At 47.4% G+C, this 13,599-nt stretch overlaps 1 protein-coding gene across 1 annotated transcript in view; it reads right to left on the bottom strand.

Moving 5' to 3' along the window:
* Window positions 1-13,599, bottom strand: part of LOC125945689 (uncharacterized) — a 40,528-nt gene that overhangs the window by 2,206 nt on the left and 24,723 nt on the right. Inside the window, exon 4 of the mRNA XM_049667929.1 lies at window positions 2,098-2,249. Within this exon, the coding sequence (XP_049523886.1) occupies window positions 2,098-2,249 (152 nt within the window). The remainder of the gene's footprint in view (window positions 1-2,097; window positions 2,250-13,599) is intronic.

Below are 13,599 nucleotides of genomic sequence, written 5' to 3'. Positions count from 1 at the left end.
GACTGCGATAGCGAAGAGAGCGTGAGGAGGAAAGCGGAGGACGAGATTATGGCGAAAGGATGAGGAGAAAAGCAGGAGACTGCGATAGCGAAGAGAGCGTGAGGAGGAAAGCGGAGGACGAGATTATGGCGAAAGGATGAGGAGAAAAGCAGGAGACTGCGATAGCGACGAGAGCGTGAGTAGGAAAGCGGAGGACGAGATTATGGCGAAAGGATGAGGAGAAAAGCAGGAGACTGCGATAGCGAAGAGAGTGTGAGGAGGAAAGCGGAGGACGAGTTAATGCGAAAGGATGAGGAGAAAAGCAGGAGACTGCGATAGCGAAGAGAGCGTTGTTACGTTTGGCCGAGTTGGGTTCCAAGCCGGGAGAAGAAGACGCCGGGAGAAGGAAGAACGTACTTTTAATGCGGCACGCTTGCCGAAAGTAGGTGTACAAAAGAAGCCGCCAACGACTTGTTCCGCACTCTTTTATAAAGGAACGCCGTAATCAAAGGGCGAGGAAAAACATATCAGCGCACATGCGCGAAACAGATTATCGTCCGGAACAGATGAGCCAGGCTTGGGTGCCGGCTGATAAGCGGTGCACAAACGCAACAGCGTGAGTAGAAAAACGGAGGACGAGATTATGGCGAAAGGATGAGGAGAAAGGCAGGAGACTGCGATAGCGAAGAGAGCGTGAGGAGGAAAGCGGAGGACGAGATTATGGCGAAAGGATGAGGAGAAAAGCAGGAGACTGCGATAGCGACGAGAGCGTGAGTAGGAAAGCGGAGGACGAGATTATGGCGAAAGGATGAGGAGAAAAGCAGGAGACTGCGAAAGCGAAGAGAGCGTGAGTAGAAAAACGGAGGACGAGATTATGGCGAAAGGATGAGGAGAAAAGCAGGAGACAGCAATAGCGAAGAGAGCGTGAATAGGAAAGCGGAGGACGAGATTATTGCGATAGGATGAGGAGAAAAGCAGGAGACTGCGATAGCGAAGAGAGAGTGAGTAGGAAAGCGGAGGACGAGATTATGGCGAAAGGATGAGGAGAAAAGCAGGAGACTGCGAAAGCGAAGAGAGCGTGAGTAGGAAAGCGGAGGACGAGATTAATGCGAAAGGATGAGGAGAAAAGCAGGAGACTGCGAAAGCGAAGAGAGCGTGAGTAGGAAAGCGGAGGACGAGATTAATGCGAAAGGATGAGGAGAAAAGCTGGAGACTGCGATAGTGAAGAGAGCGTGAGGAGGAAAGCGGAGGAAACCACCTTGGAGCCCCACCAGATGGCGCTCAAGTCTGCGGTGGTGCCGGCTATCGGGGGGAGAGAAAAATCAAGAGTCAGAAATACCTTCCCGCACAGCGCTCGCCGCAAGTGTTTTCCGGTAAAGAATACGGTTGCACAAGCTGCAGTTGCCTGGAAATGGGAACTGTGAACCCTTTAAATATTTTTAAAAGTATTTAGAGGTTTAAAGGTTAATACCGTACATGTCACTCAATACTACAAATACAGGATATACATAGCATATACGCGTGTCTGCACGTTTACATAGTATACAGAAATACCATTACCAATTGCGTCACAAAATACGGCAACCTGTAATAAACCGTTTAGTGCTTAGTGTCCCCGTTCATATTATTTTTCTGCATAGAGGTAGTTTATCCGCTGTAGAGATACTAAAAAAAGCTTAAAACACCTCTTCAATAGAGAACAGGGGTGCACGCGAAGCTTGTTCAACCCTGGGTAGAGGTTGGTTAGTTTTTTGAGAGTTTGAGACACATTAAAGAGACATGGTTGTTGTTGGATGAGAAACGGTGGATTCGCCCGGCGAGCTCGCGCACGTTCACGGGGCCGCTCCATTGTCGTTCTTTGAAGGCTGCCTTTGCAGCTGGCCTTGGACTGGCGAGACACGGCGCGCGTGGAGCGAGCGAACCTTCCTTTCCCTTCTCCAGGGGTAGGGAGCGCTCGTGATGGCTGGGAGGGTGGGCTGATCCGGCGCGCAACTTGCGGCTGAGGAGGTTTTTCGTGTGCGACGACAGCCACAACGACGACAAGAGTCAGGCAGTACAAGCTTCGCTTAAAAAATTATTTCGTACTTTTTCGCAACAGACACATAATTTATTACTTACATGAATGGTGCATACTTGTAACAGCCAAACGTGCGCTCTGATCCCGTGTCAGTACTGGCAAGGAAAGTGGACTTAATGCAGATACATTCTTCGTCAATCCATTGGTCCTCAGCTGCCATCACGATTTCAAGTCTTTCCGGCCTTCGTACAAGCTGTATCCGACAAATACACGAGTTTCACCCGCAACACAAAATTTATTCACATTTTAAACAATCAAACTCTTCTTGTGATGTGAAAGGTCTATATCAATTACACTGGTAGAAGTCTTTCATAGTCGGATGAATGATATGATCTTGATCTTTGAATATAGTTCATAAAGGCGTCGTTATGGTTACTTTTTAAACGTCTACAGCATCTTTATTCATCCCATGAAAGCAGCTGAATTTAAATATAACGTAATTGCAGCTCGTAACCTTTAGTGTGGGAGGGCCAGAATGTTATGACTAATGTTTTGCTCTCAAATTCTGGTTTGTTCACAGAAGAATAATATGAAAGTGAAAAGTGCCTACTATTTCTGAAATAGGACGGAATAACATTGTAATTGGTTGGTTCGACACCAAAAACATGTCATTTTGTAATATCAATAAATAAAAAAATATTTCCTCTTATTATTTATTGCTATTACTAGCATTACACGTTCATCCTTTGATGTTTGAATAAAATATTATGCAAAGCCTTTTATGTTGTCTTGTGCATAGAATAGTTCTGAAAAATAATCCACATATTTCTTCAAACGCTTCTTTCTTTCACTGTAGACACAACAAAATGGAGAATTCCTCAGTTGGTGCATAAAATAAATGATAATTTCAGCAACAGAAAACACAGCCTAAATAGAAGACCACAGGACAAACTTTATACAGGTTCCTACGTGTTGCCTTCTGTTGAATTTCTCCAAATCTGGTATATTGTTTGGACAAGTCACGGTGACAACCTTCAGCCGTGACAATACGCTGTCTCGAAATCGCCTCATTGCTAGTCACATTAACGTCGACATTCCTCTTGACATTGCTTCGGCCAGAATTGTATTTCAGGCTGGAAATATATGCCCTCCCTACCACATTTACCGACGTAATCGAACGTAAATAAAGAAAGGTACTGTATACAAAAGTGACAAGCGTCGTTCATGTTGAAGTTGAATTCTTGAAGTTTATCGCCACGGAAGCTCTTTGCATCGGTGCAAGATCTGAAGAGGTAATCTCTCTCATCAGCAACTAGTCCGCTACCTTAGATGTCATTGTTTGTAATTTGGCTGTAAATGATGGTCTGCCTTGCTGCAAATCTCGACTTAGAGACGAGCAAAGGTGCAATGTATTGTCATGAACAGTTCCTGAAAGGTTTATTTGATTTATTAAGGGGAGTTAGCGTTTACAGTTAATCTTTCAGAACCTAAATGAAAGCTCTTTGCAGAAATGCTGTTTGAGGGGAAGCGACTACTCCAATGTTTCCGCCAGAAGGAACGTGCCATGGCTTGGACATTCATCTTCCACGTTACGCCACTGTTACTTTGGTTTAGGGAAACCCAAGTCTGAAATATGGTCACGTCGTGACTGTGGTGTCGGGGGACTGAGGTATGGTATGGAGAACTTTATTGAGTCCTGAAGGTCAACCCTGGGTTGACGCGGGCCGCTCCCACGTTGGGACTGTCAGGCCGAGCCCTTCAGCCACATCGCGGGCCTTCTGGACTGCCCGTAATTGGTCAGAGAGTGATTCACTTCGTAGCATTTGCCGCCACCATTCTTGTTCCTTGTCACAGTCTGCGAAGACCGCAGGGCACTGCCAATGCATATGGTCAAGAGTAATGATGCCATTGCACTTATTACAATTGGTTTGAATTTTCCTCTCCGGATAGATCCTGTTAATAAAATATGGACTTGGGTATGTCCTTGTCTGTAGCAAACGTAATGTGACCGCTTGGGCTCTGCAAAGTTTACCGTGTGGCAATGGGTATTCCCGTCTGCCTAATTAATAATGTTTCGTGATTTCGTTATATGTTAATAATCGATCCCTGTGTTCCCCATGTGAAGTGTAAGCTGCTCGGTCTTCAAGAACACGGCTAGAAAGTCCTCGTGCTGCTTCATTTGCCACCTCATTGAGGTTTCTCCGAGTTCCGTCCACCACCCCCAGATGTGCAGGAAACCAGCGAATTTCGATCCTCTCACTGTTGACCTTGTCTAGTAACTTGGTTGCTATCCGTGTCACATATCCGTTAGTAAAGTTGCGTATGGCTGTTCTAGAGTCACTGTAAATATGTGTCCACCGATTTGCCCGGATGGCTAAGGCGATGGCTACTTGTTCTGCTACTGTTGGGTCCTTTGTATAGACGGTGATGGCATCCCGTATGTTACCTTGAGTGTCTACAATAACGGAGGTATATGCATCCTTATTTTTAACCCAGGCAGCGTCAACGAATACCGCCTGCTGCTTATGTTGATCTATGTCTTGAAGGAGTGCCTTGGCTCTTGCCTTCCGTCTCTCGAGGTTATGTGTCGGGTGCATGTTCCTAGAGAACGGGGTGGTCTTAATTTTTTCTCGTAGTCCCGCTTGCAATTCTGTTAATAATTCTCCTTTGTTGGTTTGGTTGTTACTTTCTACGCCTATTTCTTCAAGTAGCGCCCTTCCAGGTCGTGTCCTCATTAGTCTCTCTTGGTGGGCCACCTGTTGAGCCTCAGCTATCCCTTCTATTGTGTTATGCAGCCCTAGGCGCAATAATCTATCATTGGCAGTGCTGATGGGAAGTCCTAGTGTAGCCTTTATAAGTCGTCTGATTAAGGCGTTTAGCTTGTTCTTATCAGCCTGTGTCCATTGTAGCATGCCTGCCACGTACGAGAAGTGGCAAAATGCGAATGCATGTACCAATCTTATGGCACTGTCTTCTCCTAGCCCCTTATGCTTATTTGTAATTCTACGCAGAAGTCTAATGACTTCTTCAGACTTCTTAGATATATGTTGTATCATCCTGCGATTAGATCCATTCGCTTCCAGGAGAAGGCCTAGCACCCTAATAGTCTCCACCTGCCTGATTGGCTCTCCATTCTTGGCGTATATGTCAATGCGGGGTTCATCCTCTGGGATATATCCTTTCGGCTTGCGCCCACGCTTACTGCTCCGCAGTACCAATAGTTCTGATTTTTTAGCAGAGCAGTTCAGTCCCATACCCTCAAGTATGGTTTCCACCACATAAATGCTTTCCTGTAGTTTGGTCTCTGTTTGTCCCATATTACCTTCAGCACTCCAGATTGTTACATCATCTGCATATATTGCAAAGTGAATACCTTCAATCTGCGCGAGACATCGAGCCATTTTTGACATTGCCAAATTAAATAACATGGGAGATAGGACAGACCCTTGTGGTGTCCCACGATTCCCAAGTTCCAGGGTTGTCGATTGGAGTTCGCCTAACCTGAGACAAGCAGAACGGCAACCGAGAAAGGCTTTGACTATATTGTGCAATCGCTTACCCAATCCCATCTCCGAGAGGATATCCAATATGGCCTTGTGTTTGATGCGATCAAAGGCTTTTTCTACATCTAGGCCTAGGAGAGCTCTCGTATGTAGCGGGCTAGCAAGAATAAGGTGATGTTTGTATAAAAGCATTGCATCTTGAGTCGAAAGTCCAGGACGGAAACCGATCAGATTATGCGGAAGAACATTTCTGTTCTCTACATACTTAGTCAGTCTATTAAGTATGACATGCTCCATGGTTTTGCCCAGACATGATGTTAACGATATGGGCCTTAGGTTATCTAGATTGAGTTGCTTGCCTGGTTTGGGAATAAGAATTGTGTTAGCAATTCGCCATTCCTTCGGATAATCACCGTTTTTCCAGAGTTCATTAAAATACTCAGTTAAATACGTTATAGAATCATCGTCCAGATTTTTCAAAAGCCTATTGGAAATGCCATCTGGACCAGCAGCGGATCTACTGTTGAGGTCGTACAGGGCTGCGCGAAATTCGCTTTCTGTGAACTCTTGATCCATAAGCTCACAGTCTTCCCCTGTATATTCAGGCTGGTCTGTACTCTCATTGCTATCCTTAAGTGGTAAATACTTAGCTGCGAGCCGATCAAGAATGGCCTCGTTCGTTGTGTCCTGACTCTCACGATGGACGAGTCGTGCTACTGCTGTTCTCCTATTAGATTTCGTGTCATTCTCATGAAGCAAATGTCTAAGTAAGTTCCAATTTCCACCTCGTTTAATTCGACCATCTATGGTATTACAAAGCTCATCCCATTGTTGTTGCTGTAAATATCTGGCGTGTTCCTCAATCTCCCTATTCAACAACGCTATACGCTTCCTGAGTCTCCTGTTCAGCCGTTGCGTTTTCCATCTTTTTAACATAGATTGTTTGGCTTCAATCAAGTGTGCCAGCCTACTGTCCATGATTTCGATATCCTCCTCAGTAGTAATAGCCTTCGTTGCCGCCTTTACATCTTCCCTGAGCTGAGTGGTCCAAGTTTGGGGTGTTTTCTTTTGTTCTGTCTCTGTCTCAGCTCTGCTTTTCCTTGCTTTCCGAAAAAGATCCCAGTCAATGTAGTTAAAGTGCTTTATCTCATTACTGGGTGTTTCCAATACTATTTGTAATATGTAATGGTCACTACCCAGATCAATATTGGAATTATTCCAGCCAGCGTTCGCTAAATTTGATACAAAAGTAAGGTCTGGGGTGGAGTCCCTGCACGTAGATGTACCACACCTAGTGGGATAAGCTGGGTCAGTGATGAGGGAGAGATTAAGATCTGTAGCTAGATGCCAGAGTCCATCCCCTTTCTTAGTATTCCAGCGATATCCCCAGGTTTGATGTGGGGCGTTGAAATCCCCTCCAATAATGAGTGGAGCGTGCTTAGTAACAGCCATAGTCTTATTAAGAAGTGCCCTGAAACTTTGTTTCATGTCGCTAGGGCTGCTGTAAACATTGAGACAAAAGAGGCTTTGCGGTTTGCCTCTATTCCTTTTCAAAATGATTTCCACAAGTAAGTATTCTAATTTGTTTAGTCCAAAGCGCAAATCATGTTCTATGAATGGTATTTTCTTATCTACGAGCGTGGCTAGCCCCCTACCCGGCTCTTTGCCCCTGCATGTCGCTTTGTATCCGGATAGGCTGATCTCATCCGCCAAGGTTTCCTGCAGCATAATTATTTTTGGTTTATCTGGAGATGTTTTTATCAACTGCATGAGAGGTGCTTTTTTATGATGAAATCCTCGGCAATTCCATTGCCACACGGTAAAGCTCCCCCTGCTAGCCATTGCTTATAGAACCCGCCTTACTGCTACCCGCTAGAGTACGCTTCGTAGAACTCCCCGACGCACCAGGGAGCGATCTGACGCTCTCTGCTTCTGAGGGTAGGTATTCGTCGTCCTCACCTTGCGCTTCTACTTTTGAAAGCCTCTTTTCTGTCGTCACTCTCCATTTCCATAATTTATCAACTTTGAAGGTAGTTCTATTTGTGGCATCTCTAAGTTGTTTAATCGCCTCCTTAATCTCTTCCAAAGCAGAGCACACTGTCGTTTCTACTGGGCTTATTGCCCGCTTCTTTGGAGCTGGTGAATTTTCTTCTTCCTGACTGTTGTCATTATTCACCGGTTTGGCTATTGCTACTTTTGTGGAGCTAGACTGCGAGTTCTTGCGAAGTTCTACAACATGCTTAGTAAGTTCTTCATTTGCCTTTCTCAGATTTGTTACTTCTTTGATCAGCTGTTCTATCCTGGCATCATTATCTCCGACCGGCTGCCCCGCACCGCTCTCTGCAGCCCTCACAGTACCTTTCACTTTGTCAGCCCAGGCTGTTCCAGATGTCGTCTTGTCGCCAGGCTTCTGCTTTCCTCCTTCAAAGCGCACCTGCACTTCACGTGATCTGGAGCGGCTTCTGCCCTTCGACGGCGAGCGGCGTCTTGACCGTGTGGGGCTCTTTGAGCGTGAGCGCTCCTTGGCGCCCGTTTGGGCATCCCATTGCCGCTCAGCTGATGTCGCCCTCGATGCAGATCTGTTGCGTTCACGTCGTCGAATTCGCACCACGTATGGAATTTGGTACCGCTCTTGGCAGGTCTTGTCTCCAGTTGGGTGGTCCCCTCCACAGAATTTGCAGTTAGGCACACACGTGTGATTGTCCTCCGGGTTTTGAGTGCCACATCCTCTGCACTGAACCACGTCCGGTGTTGGACATACATCTGATCTATGTTCAATCTTTCCGCAAGCATAGCAGACATCAAACTGCTTCCTATACAGGTAACACCTCACAAGGGTCGACCCATATCTGACATAATTGGGTACCTTGAGCCCATCAAACAAAACAATGACCGAGCCAGTCGATTTAATACGTTTGGCTGCCAATGCCAGTGGGTTAAAGTCATGCACAATGTTCTTCGTTATCGTGGCCTGATTGTCTCTGAGGTCAACTCTCCGAATCACACCTTTACACGTGGTGTGCGGAGCTGTCTCGTAGGCGTTAACTTCATATTCGGTTTCCACTATAATGATTGACTTGATTCGTACATACCTGGCAGCATGACTGGGATCTGGTGTACTGACCACCACGATGTTTTGCGTGAAGTTAGGGCAAACGACATCCTCTCGGGCTTGTTCTGGAGTCAGGCCCGATGCTTCAATAACCGCCACGCCTATCGCTGTGGTGCTAACTTTGCTCAAGTTGAGACCTCCTCGGGGGCGGATGACGATCTTGCTGTGCTCCTGCGGCAACTGGGGCATCCTCGATGCCTTGACAATACGGTTCTTGGTTGGTTGTAGTGGTTGTAGTGGTTGTAGTGGTTGTAGGTCCCTTGTTCTTGCTGTTGTTGCCTTGCTCTTGCTGGCTCTGCGGCGTTGTTTTCCCATCACCAGAAATCCTTCTGGTGGAGCGAGATTTTCGGCTTGTCACAATTTGCCAGCCTAGATCTTCCTCATTCTCTTCTAATCCGGTGGCGTCTTCGTCTTCCATGCGCGTTTCCGCCATTGCGGCTCGGTGGAGCCAGTAGGCCTACTTGGGCCTTGCTAGCCGCACACGTTCGATGCACCAAGAAAGGTCATTAAAAGTCCAAAAATGGAAGTCCCACCTTAAAGTAAGGTGCCCACCAATTCCAGGTGACTTCACAAATCCAGTGATGTGCTTGAATCCGTGATGGTGGTAAGGACGGCTGCACAAACATTCAAAAACGACAGAGCCGATGTGAGGGACGTCCGCACCTCGGCTTCTTCTTCTTCCAGCTCTCGGGGGACTGAGGCCAATATCTCCAAGGGTGTCTGACTGTTTTTGCGATTGACTGCGAACAAATAAAATGCTACCTTGTCTTAAGAGGAAGTCATGCACCCAGAGTACTCAAGTGAAAACCTGTACTACAAATCCCACTTCGACTAGGACACTGATTCGCGGAGGAAGGCGTAACACTTTCGGTGGAGACACGAAGGGCGTCGTCTCGTCGCTTGTGGTCGTACCAGTTGAGTGCTCGGTCTGCTGAGAAGGTGACTACACCTCCCCGTAGGTTAATTAGAACGCCGTATTCTTGCAGAAAATCAACCCTGAGAATGACGTCACGGGAGCATGCGCGTAGGAAAAGGCAGCTTGCCACGAATGTCGATCCTCGAATCCAAACTCTTGCTGTGCAGGTTCCCAGTGGAGTAACGACGTGACCGCCAGCCGTACGAATCTGCGAGCCATGCCAAGAGGTAATTACTTTCTTCAGAAACGTCGCCAGCTTTCCGCTTAAGATAGAATAATCCGCACCGGTATCTACTAAAGCGCTAACCGCGTAACCGTCGATCAGCACCGGTATGTCGAGCGAAAGCCGGTCATTCCGTTCATCTGCAGTTGACGTCGGATCGGTGTCCTCGCTCCTTCGCGTCGATCGGAGGTCTTCAGCGTGTCGATTGCCAGCGGCCTCGCCCCCAAAGGTCGCTGTGGTTAGTTTTCCCGGCGGGGACTTGGCGATCGTGTGCCGGAATATTGCTGGGGCGGTGGTGCAAGTCGCCGTGGTGACGGCGAGCGTGACTGTCGCCCGGTAGACGGTGGCATGCGCTGTTGAGTAAGATAATCTTCTATCTCCCGAGGTCGTTAAGTCGGGGTGGCGGTGAGTAGATGGAAAAGCCCCGCAACCCGAGACGTCGGTGTGGGCACTGGCGGTACAAATGATCTGCCTCACCGCAGTGGAAGCACAGAGGCCGGCGGTCCGGTGTGCGCCAAACATCCGACTTCGGAGGGGTTATGCGTCCATCGTCGGTGTAATATACCGGTTGCTCCTGCAGAAACACAGCGGCAAGAGCGGCGGAGGGAAACGCTGGAGGCGCGCGTCGTTCTGCGACGTATTGTACCGGTTGGGCGGATGAAAGCGTAACCGATGAGCCGCGTGAACTAATAGCGGGGGTGGTGCAGGGAGTCTCAGGGCTTCCGCGTAGGTCACACGGCATGTTCAGTCGGTGCAGGCGCGGTGTAAGGCAGAGGACAGGTCGACCGGAGCGCTTGGTGAATTTCATCTTTTACGACACTCTCACTAGAGCTCACCGCCGCTTGTGTCGTGCCGAAAGCCTTCTGTATTTCTTCGCGCACGACAGCGCGGATGATTTCGCGGAGGTGGTCATCGTTGCTTCTGGTGGCCGTGAAAATATCGCTGGTGGATGTGACGTTCACTTACCGCTCGTAGAAATTAGATCATTGCTGAAGCATCTTCTCCATACTTACAGCCTCAGATAAAAATTCGGCCACAGTCTTCGGAGGGCTCCGCACAAGACCAGCGAAGAGCTGCTCATTCACTCCTCGCATCAGGTGACGCAACTTCTTGTCCTCGGTCATTCCTGAGTCTGCTCGTCTGAAGAGGCGCGTCATATCTTCGACGAACGTGGTACCACTTTTGTTCGGAAGCTGAACGTGGACCTGGATTGCTTGTTCGGCTCGTTCGCGGCGATCATCACTGGCGTAGGTGTCTAGTAACGGATGGCGGAACTCACGCCACGACGTCAGTTGCTGCTCATGGTTTTGGAACAATGTGAGCGCGCCGTCTTCCAGGCAAAAGTAGACACTTCTAAGTTTAGTTGCGTCGTCCCACTCGTTTCAAGTTCAAGTTCATTTATTTACCACATACATGGAGTTTCGCATAAGTGGTTGGGACGAGGGAAAAAAAGTTGCATTAATAACTGCTTGTATTCGGCCACGCGCTCGAAGTCGACCATCCAGTCTTCGACGTCTTCGAAGACCTGGCCGTGGAACGACTTTGGAACCCGTGGATTCTGAAGTGTGTACCGGTTCTTCATTGCGGCGGTTTCCATTCCGGTTGAGGTGGTCTGTGGCGCTGCAGGGTCTTCAGGAGGCAGTCCCCGGATCCTGTGGCTGGCCCGATGGACCGGCGTACCGATTGGCACTGGGGTAGTGGTTCCACTGCCAGAAGGGGTCTGCGACATGGGTGAGGAATACCCAGCACCTCCACCACTTTGTCACGTTCCTTGTGAAAGAACGGGCGACGCGACGTTTATTGAGGGTAGCGGCTCCTGAAAAGCACGGCGCTTGGAGCTGGCTATCGAGCAGGCGGAGGAGCACGCGCACTTCTTTCTTCTTGTCCGTGCCTACCTCTTAGCACTGTACCCACTACTGCTGGTGGCAATATGGGTGTTTTGTGCATTGAACAGCTTATTCGAACTCCTTGGCGCAAGGTATTTACCGTAGCATGGAGAGTAAGTTAATCTAAAAGCGATATTGTGCGTCATCAAAAACTAGTAGTAAAGGCAGTCCAGTGTTTTTTGCCCATGCTTTCAGGAGGTACGTGTGAGAATTATTGTGGGTGAGCGCTACCCCTGGAAAGACTAGCGCTGTAGTCGCCACGACGTGGCATCAATAATCAAGCAGGCAGAACTGCCGTGTCATCCGCTTCTTACCCTACTCTTTCTTATACAGGGTGTTTCACTTTAGCTGCACCAAATTCTTAAAAATTGCCTGTGGCAGATAGCACAATTATAATCGTTGATCTAAACTACTCGATGAGGCGGCCATTACTTCCACGAGAAATCAACACGCCTAATTGAAGAATTAGGATAATTACGCTAATTAACTTTTTAAATAATTATTTTACGGCACATCTTTCAATCTACGAATTATAGCCACTGAGTTCGCAAGGCATATCGACTTGGAACGAATTCTCAGGACTGAACCAGTTTCGAGATGTTAATTTTCAAAATTTCCGACGAAATGCATGGGCGTTCCAGTTAACTTTTTGAGGAAAACGCTGTTTTATGCATTGAAGGACAAAGTTCCCTGGAACGCTAGCAAGACGGCGCCACGATATGTCCGCGTGGCCAACGTTGCTCACTAGGTGCTGGTGGTGCTGTAGGAACCAGGTTAGTCGGAATGTTTCTGCGTCGAATTGTGACTATCACCTCCCACAACATCAATCATTTCCTAAGCGCACTGCATAAAAAAGACGTTAACAATCGATCTTTGCAACAGCACATTATTGCATGCATTTTCGCACCCTAACTAGCTGGTTTCTGGGCCCTGTTGAATGAGTTGGGCACTCGGAATAGAAATTTGCTTGGCATGGTACTGCAAGATCACAATTTTAGTTATTTCCTGTAGTGACATGGCCGCTTCAATGTACACCACTACAATGTCCAATACTGGGCTGTCATAGTTACCTGCAGTATTCACGTGATTCTGGGTGAAGGTGATGTTTACATTACATAATATTACTGATGATAACCGGCTGCATGAGCAAGTGATAAACTTGCTGAAGGTTATACTTACACAATAAAGATTTCTAAAGCAATAATATTGAAAGCATTATTAATAAAATGAATTATGTAAACATTTTGTAAAATATTTGTAGAGAAGGTGTACAAAAAGAGACGTAAAATATCGTAAACAACGTTTTACTCTTGTCAGTGAAAGACAAGCGCCACTTCTGTGCAGAGCTCATACAGATGCAAAAATGTTTTCCACACAACATATTTTTCCAGCACTCTACATCCAAATTTAAGCTCTCATATGTATAACTGCAATCTGGTATCTCTTGATCGAAACAGTACATTTATTTTTGAGGTCTCCAACGAATTTATCTCACAGCTAAAATAATAGCGCAGTGCTACCCCTGCTTGGGAGTTTACGTTTGGGCCACTGGCAGCGGCGTTAAGCGGGCACTCGTAATTGATAGAAACCGGGGATTACAACGTGCACTCGAATACCGTAAACGGCTGCTTAGCGAATGCATTTCACGCTTGCTTTGCTTCTCTCGTGCTGCTTTCACTGGTTATGCACGGCATCCGGTTGCACTACGACCTCCCTATTTACAACTGGTGTATTTTGTCATTTCTCTCACATCGTTTCCTATAGTTCTGTCCGCGAAGCAGATACTGCCGATCGCCTAGTCTGGGGCGCTATAACGTAAAATGATTCCAACCTGTTTTGATTCCAATTTCTGCAATCAGCCTCCACGATTGGTCAAAACATTTTCGGCCCGCTCCCAACTTCGCCTGTCTGTCACGCGACGTCACGAAAACCGCGATAGCTCCCCATCTGATAAAACGTGCAC

The sequence above is a fragment of the Dermacentor silvarum genome, chromosome 5 (assembly GCF_013339745.2).
Source record: "Dermacentor silvarum isolate Dsil-2018 chromosome 5, BIME_Dsil_1.4, whole genome shotgun sequence".
Taxonomy (NCBI): domain Eukaryota; kingdom Metazoa; phylum Arthropoda; class Arachnida; order Ixodida; family Ixodidae; genus Dermacentor; species Dermacentor silvarum.
Note: the sequence above shows the minus strand (reverse complement) of the source record. Positions and strands in the feature narration are given on the sequence as shown.